The following is a 19,689-nucleotide window of genomic DNA, read 5'->3' on the forward strand; positions in this document are numbered from 1 at the left end:
TTAGATAAATTAATATATTATTATTTTTTAGAACAATTAGAATATTTGTTTGAATGATACTTTATGGTCTCTTATAAATAATAGAATAATACATATTTATTACTTTGATTGTTTTCTGATTTATTTCTTACTTATAATAAATTGATTGAAAATTATATTATATATTCACACAGTAAATATGCATAACATACATATTTCTCAAGCATCTTCCCTTTGATTTCTAACAATATTGAAATATGAATTAATTACTTGCAATTATGTTGCTTTTTAGAAGTATACTAATTTATCCGAAGAAGCATTTATATGAAAAATTATTATTATTATTCCAAAATTAAATTCACCCCAAAGTGTACTGTTTTGATGAATATTCATGTTGATATCACGGTTGATACGCATGAATAGATACATAGGACCAAAGAATCTTGACCAATGACCATACATATATCTTGTCCAATAATTAAATGTTTTTTTTTTTCTATCGGACTAAGAAAAGTAGAAAACCTAATAAACGCAGTAATATTAAAGGATTGTTCCTAGAAGTTGGTGTATATGTTAACCGCTTATTATACGTTCAAAGTTAAAATTGGTGTTGCAAAGAAGGAAGAAGAAAAGTTCTTTCTTGTTGAATTGGGTCATTGCTTCAAACCTTGAAAATTCTTCACATACACATAATAAGTCGGGTCACTAGTCACTAGTCTTCTCTCTAGACCCAAAAGAAAAATCAAAATAACAATAACAATAAAATAGTTTGAAATAATTCATTCTAAGTATCTTAGACCAAAGACAAAGTCTTCATTTCCCACCCAAATTTCACATTATTCCACTTTAATTTTCTTTATTTTGGTACGTAGTGCCAGCCATAATGTTAAATGGAAACACAACATAAGTGCTTCTTTTTTTAAGCACCAACGTAGAAGTTTACAAAGAAGAAAATTTGTATGTGTTTAGTTCTTAACAACCCTCCTTTACATATTTATTTTTCAAACTTGAAATAATAACATGGAAAGTCACCAAAGGTAAAGAGGAACTAACATCAAGAAATTAAACCATGGAAGAGGTGTTGAATTCGATTAGCCATGGTTGCGAATTAGCGAAGAAAATAGAATCGGAGCAACTAGCAAATATGGCGAATAATATCCAACCTGATATATTGGTTTCTTCTATTGATGAAGTTGTGAAGGCATTCAATGGTGCAAAGGAGAAGCTGTTGATGACTATGGTGAATAACAATTCTTCTTCTTCTTCTTCTTCATTTGCTCAACAACAAATGGGTGCATGCGGGGCAAGTTCTTTCTCAATTATGATGCAAGAATGGATGATGAAGTCTTCTTCTTCTACAAGCTATGCTGCACAGACAACAATGGATCAGGTTTTGTTGCAAATGCAAGGATTCCCTGCTGGCGGCGGGGATCTTCAGCAGTTAAGAAATGTTGAAGGATCATCATCTATGGAGAAATCAATGAAAGGCCTTGAGGTACATCAACTATCACCTTCAAGGCCACGGAAAAGGTATCTATATATTAAAATTAGTTACTGCACATCAAGAATAAATTAAATATAAATATATAATTACTAATTTTTAATATCTACGTAACATTTTTGTTATGTGTATATAGTTTTTATATATTTTAGTTTCCCTTATGATTGTAATGTCCTACAATAACAATGCGGGAAAAAAATAAAAAAAAAACCAACGGGGAGTACTAAGTAAATAATGATTATCTTGAATAATATGAACAATCACCAATCAAATAAAAGTATAATATACTCTAATTTAATGTTACTAATCAAATTTACTCTTTTAACCATATTAATTCACATTATTCACAGATTGCTTAAAAATGTTGTTAGTTACTTATACTTTTCCAAAACCAATTTTTATTTATCTAGTATTACTCAATTTTAGGGTTTAAGTTTACAATTTAGTATTTAAAAATAAAAATTTAATAATTTTGAAGAAGTTAGTTGACGTTGGGTTGAAAATAGTTGACCCTAACATTACTCATGCAAAAATTGTAGCTCCAACTTCCAACTGTGACTATATATAGCTTATCATAATTTTAGAGTAGAGAATGAGTCCAATTCATAAACTATCTAACTGAACTTATTTTACTCTCAAAAACTAATTCAAAAAGTGAGAGAATATCAGAATATTCGTACTTAGGTATTACCTAAAAGTCATATATATCCTTAGAAATTTTAAAACTTGTAACAAGTTACAAAAATAATTATGTCAGTTTTAGAGACATGCTAAGTGTATGTATATAGTTGTCCAGTTTTGAGTTTAGTTTGCATTCTGTTATATATATGAATTTTTCGAACTCTCCAAAAATTAATGAACGATTGAACTTTGTCTAAGTGACAGATTAACCCCTTTGAACTTTTTAAAAGAAAAGTGTATTTGATAAAAGGTTAAAAGATACACACGAATCGATTCTATCAACATCCTCTGTTTACTCCTATCATCTGTTTTACCTAACCCAAATTATTTGGTACTTATTAGCTTCTCACTTTTCTGGTCGGGCTACTTTGTTTGATACAAAAATTCGTAGAGGTCAAATTGCAATGTTTCTCAAATATACATATATATATATATATATCTTAGTATTTTGGATTAAGTTGTATATATATCTAATATGTTTCTATCATTTTGATCACTTAACCCGTTGGTTTATGGTTACAAATGGTTGCCTTGGTAGTCGGGTAAGGGTTTTTGTCTAGTTTTGACATGTGCAACAAATACAATTCATTCCATCTCCAATAATTGATCAAAAGAATGTTGTTTTCAGTTTTGGAAGCTTTAGCTACCACAAATCATACTCTATAATATTGGAATATGAAAAAGGGGTTTTGTTAGGTAGAAAATGACTTTTTTAAATAATATGAATAATAGGTTTTAGAATTGACATAATAAAGTAAAAAAAATACTTCACTTTTAAATTACTTTCTAAACCTTAATATTAGGATAATTATCTACATATCTAATGAATTGAGTATTCAATTATTGTTAACTGTGTATGAGTAAATTAAATAAATAATAAAAAATTATTCAATTAAAAATAATTAACATAATCATCTATATACCTATTAAATTAAACATCTAATATATTTATTATTCACATTATTTATTATTTTTATTGTCTTTCTATATTTTACGTGAAAAAGAATAATGGGGACGAAGTAAAGCAGACTTTTCCAAGTAGACCTGTCTTGGTAGTAATCATTAGGGAACAAATTAAATTTTCCTATTTTTTTATTTTAAAGATGCATGTATGAAATTTATTTCACTAAATGTCATTTTTTATTTCTGATCACTTGTTCGAAGGATAAACATTTATCCACAATTCAAAAATCTCTAATAAGTTTTCACTTATTCAAATAATTAGTCTAAGCGGTCGTAATAAACAATAATCTGTTAATGTGTCAAAGGCCACTTAGATTAATTATATAAATAGTTAAAAATTAATTAAAAAATTTTAAATTATAGAAGAGTATTTTATCTTTTAAACAATAATTAAAAATAAAAAAGAACATTCTAGAAAAAGTCTTGAGAGATAACAGTTTTATTGAATTTTACCCAGCATGTAATCAGCAGAGGAAGGTGAGCCATTGAATGAAATCCCACACCAATCTCACACCATCAAATTATCATTGATGGCTAGTTAATGGCTAACAATCACAAAAATTACTGATCCCTAACATTACTCTTTATTCTAATAATAATCATGAAAATTTATTGATTGATGACACTGTAATAATTATCTTAAGTGATTTTTATTTTTATATGTATTGGGTCTAATTAAAGATCATATCTTAAAAACATTTTGAACAGGAAGAATGATGCGGAGAAGAGAGTAGTGAATCTTCCAGCTCAACAACTTGGAAACACAGAAATGCCTATGGAAGATGGATTCACTTGGAGAAAATATGGTCAGAAAGAAATACTTGGTTCTAAGTATCAAAGGTACATATGCTTAATTAATTAATTAATTAATTAATTATTAATTTAGTTAAATTGAGTGGATATACTTAATCAATTTAACCCGTCAACTGGTCGCTTGCTAGCTAGCATGAATTGAGGAATTAAAGTAGTCCTAATAAAAGTAATGGACCCATATTAATAACTTGCTTCCATTGAATAAGTAAAACTTAAATTAAAAGCGTACACACATACTTGTAATAATAATAATAGTCCACTGAAGATTACATATATATATATATATATATATATAACGTTGACGGGTATTGCGCATGTTAATTAGAGTTTGACACCATCAATTCAATGCTTATAGAATACTACATACATTGTTAAGAAGACCTCTTTACTCTTTCTCTCTTTTGTGCGAGACTTGTTTCTTCTGTCTGAAAATTCACTGGCACAATTCAAGGGCCCAGAAGTAGTTGACCCATTCACACGTTGACTTGTTATTTGCACATAATGTCTCTCTTAGATGCATGCCATGTAATAAAGACCATAAAGTGACAACTTAGCTAGCTAGCTAACATTGAAAGTTCAACACAATACATATACTTTTTAATTTCAATAATATTGACATATATAATTTAATTTAAAAGAAAGAACATATAATAATGCAACACATTTAGCTAAGTTGATTGATGAGAAATTAATTAAGAATTTTATATATTAGTTTAGGAATATAATTTATATTATATATCTCCTATAACCATGTGAATTTAAAAAAATATATGTACTGAATAAATTTTAATCCTAAAATATTTTTTCCATATATATATATATATATATATATATATATATATATATATATATTGTTCATAAAATTTGAATAAAAAATTTTTTTAAAATAAAACAGTAAATTGTAGAATAATAAATATATAAAACAATCTTACATAATAAAGAACAAGAAGTGAAGAATTTATAAAATAAGAGATCCATAAATTTATGTCTTAAAATATTTTGATGAGTTGGATATTGTGTTTTTATAATGTGTTATCTCATTTATTTAAACTTTTATTTTCAGGATGACCCAACATAAATTAATCATTTTGATTATTTATACAATTAAAAGAATAATTTACACACAGATATTCAATTATACAAAAAAAAGTTACTTTTTGCATTAATACGACTTGTTAAATAAGTATAGAGAAATTATGTCATTTGAACTATAACTCATTGGATTTGCATCAGTTATTAGTTGATGAATAATGATGTTTAAAATTAAAGTGAGAATATTAATTAATAAGATGATGAATAATAAATGTTTGGTTAATTAAATTGCAGGAGTTATTACAGGTGCACCCATCAGAAACAATATGGATGCCCAGCAAAGAAACAAGTGCAGAAAATTGATAACAATCCAAACATATTTGAAGTAACATACGTTGGCGATCACACATGCCACATGTCATCAACAGCACCATCATCATTTCCACAGCAACTTCAACTTGATAACATTAACATAATGCCTCCCAATAATCCTCTTCAAGGAGCAGGAGGACCTAACACTTCCTCTCCTTCTTCTTCTATGTGGATGCACTCAGTTAGCCTCAGTCTCGGCGGCGGTGGCGATGGCAGCAGCAGCGCTGGTGCTGGACCCTCTACTTTGAAATACGGTGTCGGCGGTGCTGATTATCTGGTGGCGGATATGGCTGATGTTATGTTTAATTCTGGGAGTAGCAGTGGGAATTGCAGTATGGAATCTCTCTTCCCTACTTCTGATGATCCAAGTGAAAAGAAAACTTGATGGAATCTCTCTGTTCAAGAATTTAACATTTCTCTAGAAATTCTTACAAGTTTCTTCGGCTGTAAAAAAAACGAAACAACACGTTTCTTATTTATCATTCGATACATGCCATGGTTATTATATTAATAGCCTTTCTTATTTTCCATTTTCATTGTGTAATACTGTTTATGGTAAAATATACCTTTTTTTAAATTCGTAAAAAATTTTAAACACATTCTTAAAATTTATTTTATTTTAATTTTATCTCAAAAAACTTTTATTTGTATCAAATATATTTTTTAATAGATATATTTTCAAGACATACAGGATCAACTTAGTAATAATGTCTAGCAACTAAGATACAAACCATTTCTTTTCTCAACTATTTTAACACCTTTTCATAATATACTTGTTTATTTTCAATTTTTAAAAAGTTTTAAAATACTTATCTAATTTATAATACTATTTAGGTATTAATTTTTGTATTACTTTTGTTCTTGATAGAAAAGTGGCATAAGATTAAAAACAATGCATGGATTTAACTTTTTTTTTCAATATCTTATAATGTTTTTAAAATTATTTTGTTTATTTTAAATTTTAAATCCTAAATCATAAATCTTTAATCATAAATTTTAAATTATAAATTCTAAATCCTAAAAAAAGTTGACTATATTACCTAACTAAAAGTTAATTTTGTATATTTTTTTCTAATATTAATTGTAATAGTAATAATAGTTTAATTTTATTCTTTTATGAGAATAACATTGCTTATCAAAATACTTTTTTTTCTTAATTTTTTTTTTGAGGCGTTTATATATAGTGAAATCGATGAGTATTTGCTAGGATATATTGTGATTTTATCTGATTTATATTATCCTTTGGTGTAGATACTTCAAAAAGTTAATTAATCGTTGGCTAATAATTCGTTAGTGTTGTGTTATTTGTTTATACAAAACTTGGTATTTATTAGTACTCAAGTAAAATCCAATTACTAGCAATCTTATATATATATAACAAGGAATTTTTAAAAGAAATGTGATATAAAATTTTTATTCTTTAAATATCTTTTATTATATATGCTCATAAAATAAAAATAATTTTTTACTACTTTCTAAACTTAGCTTGAACCTAACATTTCATGATTACAGTTTAAGATATTAGTTATTATATCGAGACTAATTTAACATTTTTTCTTATTATAACAATGCATATTGAATAAATAAGAGAATGAAAGAGTACTTTAATGCATATTAATTCACCAATATTAATAATAAGAGTTTAAGAGATTTAGAGAATTACACTAGAAAACTTAATTATTATGATTAAGTGTTTTTATTTTGTATTGTTGTGGTGGTGGACACATGATTGGAGGTAAAAAAAAAAAAAGAAAAAAAAAGAAAAGAAAAAGCAGATAACCAAGTTGGTATTTACAATTCTTACCTCATGATATTTTCAATTTTGCACAATAAATGTATACTTTCCTCAGTACATGACGAGATCAAACAATTGTGCCAAATTTGAATATTCAATTTTAGTGTGCAACATGCGCGTACATATTATATACATAAATTTTATGAAGGGTGAGTTCAATAATCCAATTATGCATTCACATCATGATTCGTGTATAGATACTTATATATGATGAAAATTCAACTTGCTTGTTACCTAACTTTATTTTTTGCCCTAAAAAAAATAGATGTTTCCACGCAAAAATCCAAACACACAAGAAATTAATTATTTTTTATTAATATTTTATTATATATCTCGAACTTCATGAACATGACACTACAAAAATTTTACAAATTAGCGACGAACTTTTACAAAAAATATTTTTTGTCATTAATCCAAAACTAATTAGTGATGAATTAGTAACACACGAACGATAAAATTAATGAACGGTCACAAATTAATTGACAAGTGAAAATGTCCTAACGAATCAGTCACTTAGGAGTTCAATCGAATAAAAGTAAATTTACGAGGAATATTGTTAGTTGTCATTATTCCGTCGCAAGTGTTTGATATACAATTAACAAGAAATAATTCACACACTAGTTCGTCGCTAAATAAACTTTGTACAAAAAGGCTAATTAGTGAGAAACAATGTTCCTAGCTAATTCGTGACAAAGACTTGAAATACATTTTGTGATGGACAATTTCCTAACTAATTTGTCATCAAAGTTTTTATTTTTAGCGAGCAACTCGCCAATTTGTTGCATAATATTGTAAATTTTAAATTAGGTTAACGACGAAAAATAGTCGTCGCTAACTCATTGCAACGGATAAATCATTCAGCTAGGGAATAGTGATCCTTGCTAATTAGTCGCTAAAGTAGAAATATGGATATTGAATACCTAGGTTCTTAGTAGCGAGAAATTTGCGATCCTTTAACAACTGACTCACTTCGTTCACTAATTTTAAGTCGCTAATTAGTGAGCGAAATACATTTGTCGCTAAGTTGTCGCAATTTTATTTAGCGAGCGACTTGGCAACTGCAATCTTATCGCAAAATAAAAGCTATATCCTACTTATTTTGTAGTAAATTACTCGCTAATCTCATAAAAATCTGCCACAGAATTATAACGAATCCAAAGCTAACTGAAAAAATTTTAGATGTAATTAGTCGTAATTGGGTCACTAATCAAAAGCTTATTTAGTAAGAAATTAGTGACCGCTTAACAATTGATAGACTTTCCTCACTTATAAATTCATGAAAAATTCATAAAAAGTTTGAAACAACTTTGCCAAGCACGCTAATGTAATTTGCACAATTATGTCACTAATTTAAAATTATTTTAAACGAGAGAATAATTAAAGTCCCAAAGTTGTCACTAATAATTACCTAGCTATTTTTTAATAACTAATAACTTATAATATTTTAGCAAGATGTCAATTTTCAAAAATTTTACAAACAACTCAAATCAAAAGCATTTTCTTAAAAAAGAATTTTTTTTAAATTAGATCACAAATTTATCGTTATTTTTAATGAGAAGTTTGCTATTAATTTAAATTGACGTTTAAAATTAATATAATTTAAAGACAAGTTTAAAAATTCAATATTTTAAGAAATGGGAGAATAATATTGATAATTTTCAATCACAAAGCAAGTATACTAAAAAATATATATATAATAGATAAGATAATTAAATTGTTATATATGAAGATTTATTTCCATATAATCATACAAGTTTCATTATTAATTAATTAGAATCATTTTGAAATTCATTCAATAAAAATCAATCTGATATAGCTCTTGAATTAATTAGGATCGTCAAAATGAGCTAAATTCGTCAGACTAGCTCATTTACTTAACTTAAATAGATGGGTACTTAACTTTAAAATCAAACTCGTAAAAATGCAAGTTTAAACGACTTAGCTCAATTAACCAGAAAAAATAACAAATTAAGTTGGTCGACTCGTGGGCCAAACGGATGCCTCTTTTTTTAAAAAAATAAGCTAGTACATTTTTTGTTTATGGATCTGACTTAAAATCCGACCAGCCCCTAAAAAAAGTAACACGATAAACTTAAAATATTTTTTTGTGGCTAATAATATTTTTTTCAAAATTGCTCACCCCAAATTGAATTTTTTTCCAATATTTAACAAAAAAAAACAAAAGGTTAAACGGATTATACTCTGGCCATAAATGGTTCGAGATAGTCAGAAAATTGAACCCCATAAATAAAAAAATTAGAGTTAATACTCAATTTGACCCCTGAAATTTGGAGTCAAACTAAATTTGACCCTCAAAATTTTAATGAACTCAAATTGGACCCTGGTGGACGAAATTGTGATCATCAACAATGGCTCCAAAGACTTGGTGCTCTCAAACGTGAATCTCACTTTGTCACAACTCCGCACAACTAACCAGCAAGTGTACTGGGTCGTCCAAGTAATACCTTACGTGAGTAAGGGTCGATCCCACAGAGATTGTTGGTATGAAGAAAGGTATGGTCACCTTGTAAATCTCAGTCAGGCGGATTCAAATTGATAGTGGTTTTCGGAAAATATAAAGAGATACTTAATTAAATAATAAAGGATAGAAATACTTATGTAAATCCATTAGTGGGAATTTCAGATAGGTGTATGGAGATGCTGTGTTCCTTCTGAATCTCTGCTTTCCTACTGCTTTCATCCAATCTTTGTCACTCCCTTCTATGGCAAGCTGTATGTAGGGCATCACCGTTGTCAATGGCTACATCCCATCCTCTCAGTGAAAATGGTCCAAATGCTCTGCCACAGCACAGCTAATCATCTGTCGGTTCTCGATCATGTTGGAATAGAATCCCTTGATTCTTTTGCGTTTGTCATCACGCCCAGCAATCGCGAGTTTGAAGCTCATCACAGTCATTCAATCCCGGAATCCTACTCGGAATACCACAGACAAGGTTAGACTTTCCGGATTCCCATGAATGCCGCCATCAATTCTATCTTATATCACGAAGATTCTGATTAAGGAATCCAAGAAATATGCACCCGGTCTAAGGTAGAACGGAAGTGGTTGTCAGTCACGCGTTCATTGGTGAGAATGATGATGAGTGTCACGGATCATCACATTCATCATGTTGAAGTGCAACGAATATCTTAGAATAAGAATAAGTCGAATTGAATAGAAAATAGTAGTAATTATATTGAAACTTGAGGTACAGCAGAGCTCCACACCCTTAATCTATGGTGTGTAGAAACTCCACCGTTGAAAATACATAAGTGATGAAGGTTCAGGCATGGCCGAGAGGCCAGCCCCCAAAACGTGATCACCGGATCAAAATACAATCCAGGATGAAAATATAATAGTAAAAAGTCCTATTTATACTAGACTAGCTACTAGGGTTTACAGAAGTAAGTAATTGATGCAGAAATCCACTTTCGGGGCCCACTTGGTGTGTGCTTGGGCTGAGCTTGATCTTTACACGAGCTGAGGCTTATCTTGGAGTTGAACGGTAAGTTGTAACGTGTTTTTGGCGTTCAACTCTGGTTCGTGACGTGTTTCTGGCGTTTGACTCCAGAATCTAGCATGGAACTGGCGTTGAGCGCCAGTTTACGTCATCTAATCTCGAATAAAGTATGGACTATTATATATTGCTGGAAAGCTCTGGATGTCTACTTTCCAACGTCATTGAGATCACACTATTTGGAGTCAGTAGCTCCAGAAAATTCGTTTTGAGTGCAGGGAGGTCAGAATCCAACAGCATCAGCAGTCCTTTGTCAGCCTTCTATCAGAGTTTTGCTCAGGTCCCTCAATTTCAGCCAGAATTTACCTGAAATCACAGAAAAACACACAAACTCATAGTAAAGTCCAGAAATATGAATTTAGCATAAAAACTAATGAGAACATCCTTAAAAGTAACTAGATCATACTAAAAACTACCTAAAAACAATGCCAAAAAGCGTATAAATTATCCGCTCATCACAACACCAAACTTAAATTGTTGCTTGTCCCCAAGCAACTAAAAATAAATTAGGATAAAAAGAAGAGAATATACTATAAATCCCAAAATATCAATGAATATTAATTCTAATTAGATGAGCGGGACTTGTAGCTTTTTGCCTCTGAACAGTTTTGGCATCTCACTTTTTCCCTTGAAGTTTAGAATGATTGGCATCTATAGGAACTTAGAATTTCAGATAGTGTTATTGATTCTCCTAGTTAAGTTTGTTGATTCTTGAACACAACTAATTTTATGAGTCTTGGCCGTGGCCCTAAGCATTTTGTTTTCCAGTATTACCACCGGATACATAAATGCCACAGACACATGACTGGGTGAACCTTTTCAGATTGTGACTCAACTTTGCTAAAGTCCCCAGTTAGAGGTGTCCAGATCTCTTAAGCACACTCTTTTTGCTTTGAATCACGACTTTAACCACTAAGTCTCAAACTTTTCACTTGGACCTGCATGCCACAAGCACATGGTTAGGGACAGCTTTGATTTAGCCGCTTAGGCCTGGATTTTATTTCTTTGGGCCCTCCTATCCATTGATGCTCAAAGCCTTGGATCCTTTTCACCCTTGCCTTTTGGTTTTAAGGGCTATTGGCTTTTTCTGCTTGCTTTTTCTTTTTTTTTCTTTCTATTATTATTATTTTTTTCGCCACTTTTTTTTCGCAAGCTTTTGCTTTTTCACTGCTTTTTCTTACTTCAAGAATCAATTTTCATGATTTTTCAGATTGTCAATAACATTTCTCTTTGTTCATCATTCTTTCAAGAGCCAAAAATTTTAACATTCATGAACAACAAGAGCAAAATTATGCACTGTTCAAGCATTTACTCAGAAAACAAAAAGTATTATCACCACATCAATATAATTAAACTAAATTCAAGGATAATTTCGAAATTCATGTACTTCTTGTTCTTTTGAATTAGAAACATTTTTCATTTAAGAGAGGTGAAGGATTCATGGAATTGTTCATAGCCTTAAGACATAGTTACTAAATACTAATGATCATGAAGTAGAGACACAAAACATAAACAAACATAAAGCATAAAAATAGAAAAACAGAAAGTTAAGAACAAGGAAGTTAAGGAATGAGTCCACCTTAGTGAGGGTGGCGCCTTCTTGAAGGACCAATGGTGATTTTTGAGCTCCTTTATGTCTCTTCCTTGCTTCTGTTGCATGATCCCTAGTGATTTTGGTGTTTCTATCCTTAGTTGCTCCCAATAATTATGTGGAGGAACATGTATCCCCTGAGGTATCTCAGGGATTTTTTGATGAGGGAATTCCTCATGCTCTCTTGATGTGCAGTCAAATGCTCTATTACTGAGCTATGGACCCTTGAGATGAATCTCTCCATCTCCCATGACTCGGAGGTGAAAAAAAAATTTTTTTTGTCTTCCCTTTTCTCTTTTTTTTTTTTAGGTTTCTCTGGCCTTAGGTGCCATCAATGGTTATGCAAAAACAAAAAGCTATGCTTTTACCACACCAAACTTAAAATATTGCTCGCCCTCGAGCAAAAGAAGAAAGAATAGAAGAAGAAGAAGATATGGAGGAAATAGAGGGATGTGAGTAGTGAGTGGGATTGGGTGGGAAAGAGATTTTGAATTTTGAAGGTAGGTGGGGTGTATGGGGAAGAATGGATGGATGTGAGTGGTGAGTGGAAAACAGAAGGGATGACCGTGAATGGAGAGGGAGAGGGTGAGGTAGGTGGGGATCTTGTGGGATCCACAGATTCTGAGATGATCCTGTGGGGTCCACAGATCCTAAGATGTCAAGGATTTACATCCTTGCACCAATTAGGCATGTAGAATGCCTTTGCATACAATTCTAGCGTTTAAACGCCGAAGTGATGCTCATTCTGGGCGTTCAACGCCCATGTGCAGCATGTTTCTGGCGTTGAACGCCAGGTCCATGCTTGTTTCTGGCGTTCAGCGCCAGATCCATGCTCTGTTCTGGCGTTGAACACCAGCCAGATGCTCCTTACTGGCGTTTAAATGCTAGTAAGTCCTTCCTCCAGGGTGTGATTTTTCTTCTGCTGTTTTTGATTCTGTTTTTAATTTTAGTATTTTTTTGTGACTCCACATGATCATGAACCTAATAAAACATAAAAGAACAATGAAAATAAAATAAAATTAGATAAATAAAAATTGGGTTGCCTCCCAATAAGCGCTTCTTTAATGTCAATAGCTTGACAGTGAGCTCTCATGGAGCTTCACAGATGTTCAGAGCATTGTTGGGACCTCCCAACACCAAACTTAGAGTTTGAATGTAGGGGTTCAACACCAAACTTAGAGTTTGGTTGTGGCCTCCCAACACCAAACTTAGAGTTAGACTGTGGGGGCTCTGTTTGACTCTGCATTGAGAGAAGCTGTTCATGCTTCCTCTCATTACCAAATTTCTTGGCATTTAGCTTCATGATGGCTCCTAGATATTGAACAACTTGCTCTCCAGTTACATCTTCGTCCTCTTTAGAGGAATAATAGTCTTCAGAGCTCATGAATGGAAGAAGGAGGTTTAATGGAATCTCTATGGTCTCTATATGAGCCTCAGATTCCTTTGGGTCCTCAATAGGGAACTCCTTCTTGGTTGGGAGACATCCCATGAGGTCTTCCTCATTGGGATTCACGTCCTCCCCTTCCTCCTTGCATTCGGCCATATTGACTATATCAATGGCCTTGCACTCTCTCTTTGGGTTCTCTTCTGTATTGCTTGGGAGAGTACTAGGAGGAGTTTCAGTGACTTTCTTACTCAGCTGGCTCACTTGTGCCTCCAAATATCTAATGGAGGACCTTGTTTCACTCATGAAACTTAAAGTGGCTTTAGACAGATCAGAGACTATGTTTGATAAGTTAGAGGTGCTCTGTTCAGAATTCTCTGTCTGTTGCTGAGAAGATGATGGAAAAGGCTTGCTATTCCTAAACCTATTTCTTCCACCATTATTAAAGCCTAGTTGAGGCCTTTGTTGATCCTTCCATGAGAGATTTGGGTGATTTTTCCATGATGAGTTATAGGTGTTTCTATAAGATTCACCCATGTAATTTACCTCTGCCATTGCAGGGTTCTAAGGATTATAAGCTTCTTCTTCAGAAGATGCCTCTTTAGTACTGTTGGATGCATTTTGCCATCCATTCAGACTTTGAGAAATCATGTTGACTTGCTGAGTCAACACTTTGTTCTGAGCCAATATGGCATTCAGAGCATCAATTTCAAGAACTCCCTTCCTCTGAAGTGCAACGAATATCTTAGAATAAGAATAAGTCGAATTAAATAGAAAATAGTAGTAATTGTATTGAAACTTGAGGTACAGCAGAGCTCCACACCCTTAATCTATGGTGTGTAGAAACTCCACCGTTGAAAATACATAAGTGATGAAGATTCAGGCATGGCCGAGAGGCCAGCCTCCAAAACGTGATCAAAGTCCTATTTATACTAGACTAGCTACTAGGGTTTACAGAAGTAAGTAATTGATGCAGAAATCCACTTTCGGGGCCCATTTGGTGTGTGCTTGGGCTGAGCTTGATCTTTACATGAGCTGAGGCTTATCTTGGAGTTGAACGCCAAGTTGTAACGTGTTTTTGGCATTCAACTCTGGTTCGTGACGTGTTTCTGGCGTTTGACTCCAGAATGCAGCATGGAACTCGGTTGAGCGCCAGTTTACGTCATTTAATCTCGAATAAAGTATGGAGTATTATATATTGCTGGAAAGCTCTGGATGTCTACTTTTTAACGCCGTTAAGATCGCGCCATTTGGAGTTCTGTAGCTCTAGAAAATTTATTTTGAGTGTAGGGAGGTCAGAATCCAACAGCATCAGCAGTCCTTTGTCAGCCTTCTATCAGAATTTTGCTCAGGTCCCTCAATTTCAGCCAGAATTTACCTGAAATCACAGAAAAATACACAAACTCATAGTAAAGTCTAGAAATGTAAATTTAGCATAAAAACTAATGAGAACATCCCTAAAAGTAACTAGATCATACTAACAACTACCTAAAAACAATACCAAAAAGCGTATAAATTATCCACTCATCAGACCCTAAAATTTGTAATCATAACTCGCATTAGTCCTTGAGCTGATTTTTGTAAACGATGTGTTGATTTAATACATTAACTTACTGTGATTTAGATTCTTCTCGTAGGTTCCGTGTGGTCAAGACCTATTAGAGTTTTCAGAAGTTCTAGAGTTCTAAAATTTCCAAATTGAACTTATTTGTCATCTTCGTGAGGATGTTGGGAGTTCGTCAAATTTATAGGAGCTCAAACGTCCATAAAAGTGACTTACGAGGGTTTGAGCGAGGAAAGCAAGAACATCATTGAAGTGTTGACGGCCATATTTGGGAATAGACCACTGAACTCTCGCCATGTGATGAGTGATTGGGATGCTGGTCGTCAGTATGTGGGTAGGTACCTTGGCATTTTGCATTGTCTTTTCTTATTTCTGTTTTCGTTGGGCTCACGGGCTTTTTTTTTTGCAGTTGATATGGCAGGCGGTCTCACCCTAAGCTGAGGAAGCCGTTGACTTGAGTGTTGCTTCGGAGGCCAAGGTTGGAGGGTCTCACGAGGCAGCTAGGGCTCGGCCCAAAGACCATATTCATGAGATCATGCCCTCCTCGCCTTGAAATAAAAGGAAGGGGTGTTTGAAGGGAAAAGGGACTATGGCTTAGCTTCTTCTGTAACAAAGAAGTTCTTTGACGCCTTTACCTTTATTGACGAGCAGCTACTCTCGGGCACTGAAAAGGTTTTTGCTAGTTGCGACCTGGCAGCTTAGACAAATTGGGTTTATCACTCTCTGCTCTGCTCGACGGCCATGGTGTGCAAGATGGAGACGGTTCTAAGACATTCTCACGTCTTGGATGGCAAACTTTGCAAAGCTCAGGTGGACTTAGTGATAGCTCGTTAAGAGAAAGAGTCAGCTGAAGAGACCACAGTATAGGCGGAGAAGTTGGCTCAAGAGGCTAGTAGCAAGGTTTAACGTCTTAAGGATTTGAAGACACTACTAAGGTCGAAGGTTGTGAAGGCAGAGAGTGATGCGTGGACATCTTATAGCCTTTTGACTAGTATTTTCTAGTTGTTTTTAGTTAGATTTTATTCAGTTTTACTTTATTTTAGTGCAAAACTCTCTTTGGATGCTACTTTGAGTTACTTTAGTATTTTTATGGCTTCAGTTGAAATTCAGAGCAATTTGGCGGACTTTAGAGCAAAATGGAAGAAATGCTGGCAGCACCCTCCCTGGGCGCTAATCGCCCAACTAGCGTTTAGTGCCAGCAGGGGACTTAGGCCAGAAATGTGCACTCTCCTTGGGGTGTTTAATGTCCAATCTGGCATTAAACGCCAGCAGCTGTTCGAATTCACATTCATTTGGGCCTCCAATTGGACTTAGCACTTTTTAGTTTTATTTTATTTTCATTTTGTAATTTTTAATTACAAAGAATATCTTTTTACATCTAGGATTTATTATTAGGTTAGTATTTAAAAGAAAAGATCACTTGTATTTTGGATCTTCTTCCTTCCGCACTTTTTCAGAAACCTGTTTTCTCTGTAAGTATAAGCAACTAAACCTCTTGGTTAAGGTTAGGAGCTCTGCTTCTTTCTATAGATTAGAGCTACTATTCTTCTATTTTAATTTATGTTTGAATCAATTGTAAAGATTGTTTTCGTTCTTAATCTTATGAACTGGGTGGAACGAGAGTATGACTTTTTTCTACATGAGTTCTTGTGATTCTTGAGAGAGTTATCTCGCTTGAACTACAGCTTGAAAACAAATTCCTCTTAAATCTCTAATTGCATAAACTAATTTGGATATGTGACATATAATCTTGTTAGTCTTGGGTAATTAGAATTTTCGTGGTGCTAAACTAGTTTTCTGAACTTCACCCTCTAACTAGAATTAAGTGACCACAAGAGTGGCGGTTGATGAAGGTTAGAGGAGGCTAAATCACTAAGAGATTAGAGTTTAGACACTTATGGTTTGCCATAGAATGAATCATGCATTGTTAAAATAGTTGATAAGAACTTTTAATCCAGAAAGATAAACATCTCCCAGACCTTAACTGTTTTCTCACTCTGTTTTCACACCAAATTATTTATTGCTTTCTTTATTTTCCTTGTCTACTATTTATGCGTTTTTACCATCAACAAACCTTTTTTCTGATTTGCCTTACTAAGTCCAACTGGACAACCATTGCTTGCTCAGTCTGACAATCCTTGTGGGATCGACCTTCACTCACCTAAGGAATTACTTGGATGATCCGGTGCACTTGCTAGTTAAGCTATGCGAAATCCTAATTCAGCACACCAATTTTTGGTACTGTTGCCGGGGATTATTTGTGATTGACAACTACTAGTTGTCTTATTGTTTAGATTAGGTATCTTTTAGTTTTTGTTTATTTACTTTTTCTTTTTAATTTTAGGAATTTTTACTTTAATTGTTTTTCTTTATTTTCAAATTTTACCCTATTTATTTCTTTTAATTTCTAATTTTAAGTTTGATGTCCCTTTTAGTGTTTTTCCTTTCTTTTAATTTCAAAAATTTTAGAGTCCTTTTCTTTGTAGTTTTCGAAAATTTTTAGGTTATTTTTGCATTCTTATTTTCGAATCTTTTTAGTTCATTGTTTATTTTATTTTATTTTATTTTATTTATATAGGATATCTCACTATGAGTTCTCTATACTCTGACAAAGAGACTCCCACCTTTTCTTTATTTCTTGTTTGTTTATGAGCAGAAACAGGGACAAAGAACCCCTTCTTGAGTTGAATCCTGAGCCTGAAAAGACCTTGAGGCGGCGTTTGTAACAAACCAAAGCCTACAAGGCCGGAGAGAATCTCAAGGAAACCTTTGAGAAGGAAGCTAAAGAATCCACCATGGAGGCTAATGGTGGAAATGCTGGGGAGCAAGCAAGGAGAGTGATTGGCTTATACACTGCACCTCCTCCTGACTTCTATGGGCACAATATAACTGTACCTACCATTGGTGTAAATAACTTTGAGCTTAAACATCAACTGATCACTCTAGTGCAGCAGAATGGAGTGAACCCTGAGGTTTACAAGCTTATGCTCTTCTCCTTTGCTGTGAGGGACAGAGCAAAGCAGTGGCTTGACTCACAGCCCATGGAGAGTATAGATACATGGGACATGAAACTGGGGTCTAGGCCTGACATGTCTGTTGAGGTCTGGGCAAAGAGATCCCTATTTTCTCTCAAGAGGGATGCTAGGGGAGTTTTTAGTTCGTACGAAAGGATGCGATTGACGAAAGTGTACTTGTCCTCCGTCTCCCCGATTTGTACCTTTTCGAGGTCCCCTTCCAGTTCTGTCCTGGGGCGTTCTTCTATCCTTGCGTCTAGATCTGCTAAGAATATTCTCATTGCATCACGAGATTTTTTCCGAAGGCTCAAGCTGGTGTGATCACAGGCTATTGTCGCTCCAAATCGCCATATATGGTTCCAATTGTGCTGTCGTCTGCCCAAAACTTCATGGTTAGGTATCTTGTGAAGACCACCATGTAGAAGTCGTTGAGTGTCTTTCTTCCCAAAATGACATTGTATGCAGTGGGGTCTTTGAAGACGACGAAGTCGGCTATGATAGTTCGCCTATTGACCTCGTTTCCAACGTTGATTGGGAGCTTAACCAACCCATTTGGCTTGATAAAGAAGTCTCCATGCCCACCTCCCCATTCTGGTGTGTGTGGAGGTCAGAGTCATGGGGCCCGAGGGCATCGAAGGCATTCTTAAACAGGATATTGAAATCGGTGCCAGTGTCTACCAGTATTCTCTTTATGAGTCTAGATCCTATCCTACTAGCCATGATAGCCATGAGCGGGTCATGGGTAACATCTTGAATCTGGTAATCCTGTGATCGGAATGTGAAATTGGGAAACGTTGTCGGCGTGAGGTGTTCTGAAGCAGTTGCTGTAACACCCTACCATATAGAGCCTTACGCTTAAGTCGTAAAGTAGAGGTGACGAGGTCTTACGACCTCTAAAAGTAATATTCGTATACAAATATAGTTGAAAGAATTTATAATTAGTAGCCTTGAAGAAAAAGTTAAGCAAAAACAAAAATAGAAATTCGTGTCACACTCGCAGGGTTAATCGTAAAGTGGATAAGGAAAGATCAAAAGAAGACCAAAATAATAATATACAGAATGGAGTTCCAAAATACAGATGTCAAGCTCCAGACTCGACCTACGAATCCAAAGTCCGCCAGAGTATATATATATATATATATATATATATATATATATATATATATATATATATATATATATATATATATATAACCCAAATAAAACTCAAACTACAGAGTAAGCACCTATTTCTCCAAGTCAACCTCTATGAGGGACAAACATAAAATATATACAGAGAAGAATCTCTATACATATATACATAGCATAAATACAAAATACAACATCCCAAAATAACCAAACTTCGCTTGAACAGGAAACTCCAGATGCTCAGCGTGGTGCCTCTTGACTTGCATCTAAAATCAACAACATATGTATGGAATGAGAACCGGAGGTTCTCAGCATGGTAATGATGCCCACATATATAATATATAAGGTCCCATA

General features: G+C 33.4%; 1 protein-coding gene across 1 annotated transcript; it reads left to right on the forward strand.

Annotated features, from left to right (window-relative positions):
- The first annotated feature begins 881 nt into the window (after window positions 1-881).
- LOC130940303 (WRKY transcription factor 55) lies at window positions 882-5,864 on the forward strand. Its single transcript, XM_057868408.1, has 3 exons — window positions 882-1,509; window positions 3,833-3,964; window positions 5,264-5,864. Exons 1-3 carry the CDS (start codon window positions 1,049-1,051, stop codon window positions 5,724-5,726), a joined length of 1,056 nt encoding a protein of 351 aa, XP_057724391.1. The 5' UTR covers window positions 882-1,048; the 3' UTR covers window positions 5,727-5,864.
- Window positions 5,865-19,689: the final 13,825 nt, after the last annotated feature.

Source organism: Arachis stenosperma, chromosome 7, assembly GCF_014773155.1.
Source record: "Arachis stenosperma cultivar V10309 chromosome 7, arast.V10309.gnm1.PFL2, whole genome shotgun sequence".
Lineage (NCBI taxonomy): Eukaryota > Viridiplantae > Streptophyta > Magnoliopsida > Fabales > Fabaceae > Arachis > Arachis stenosperma.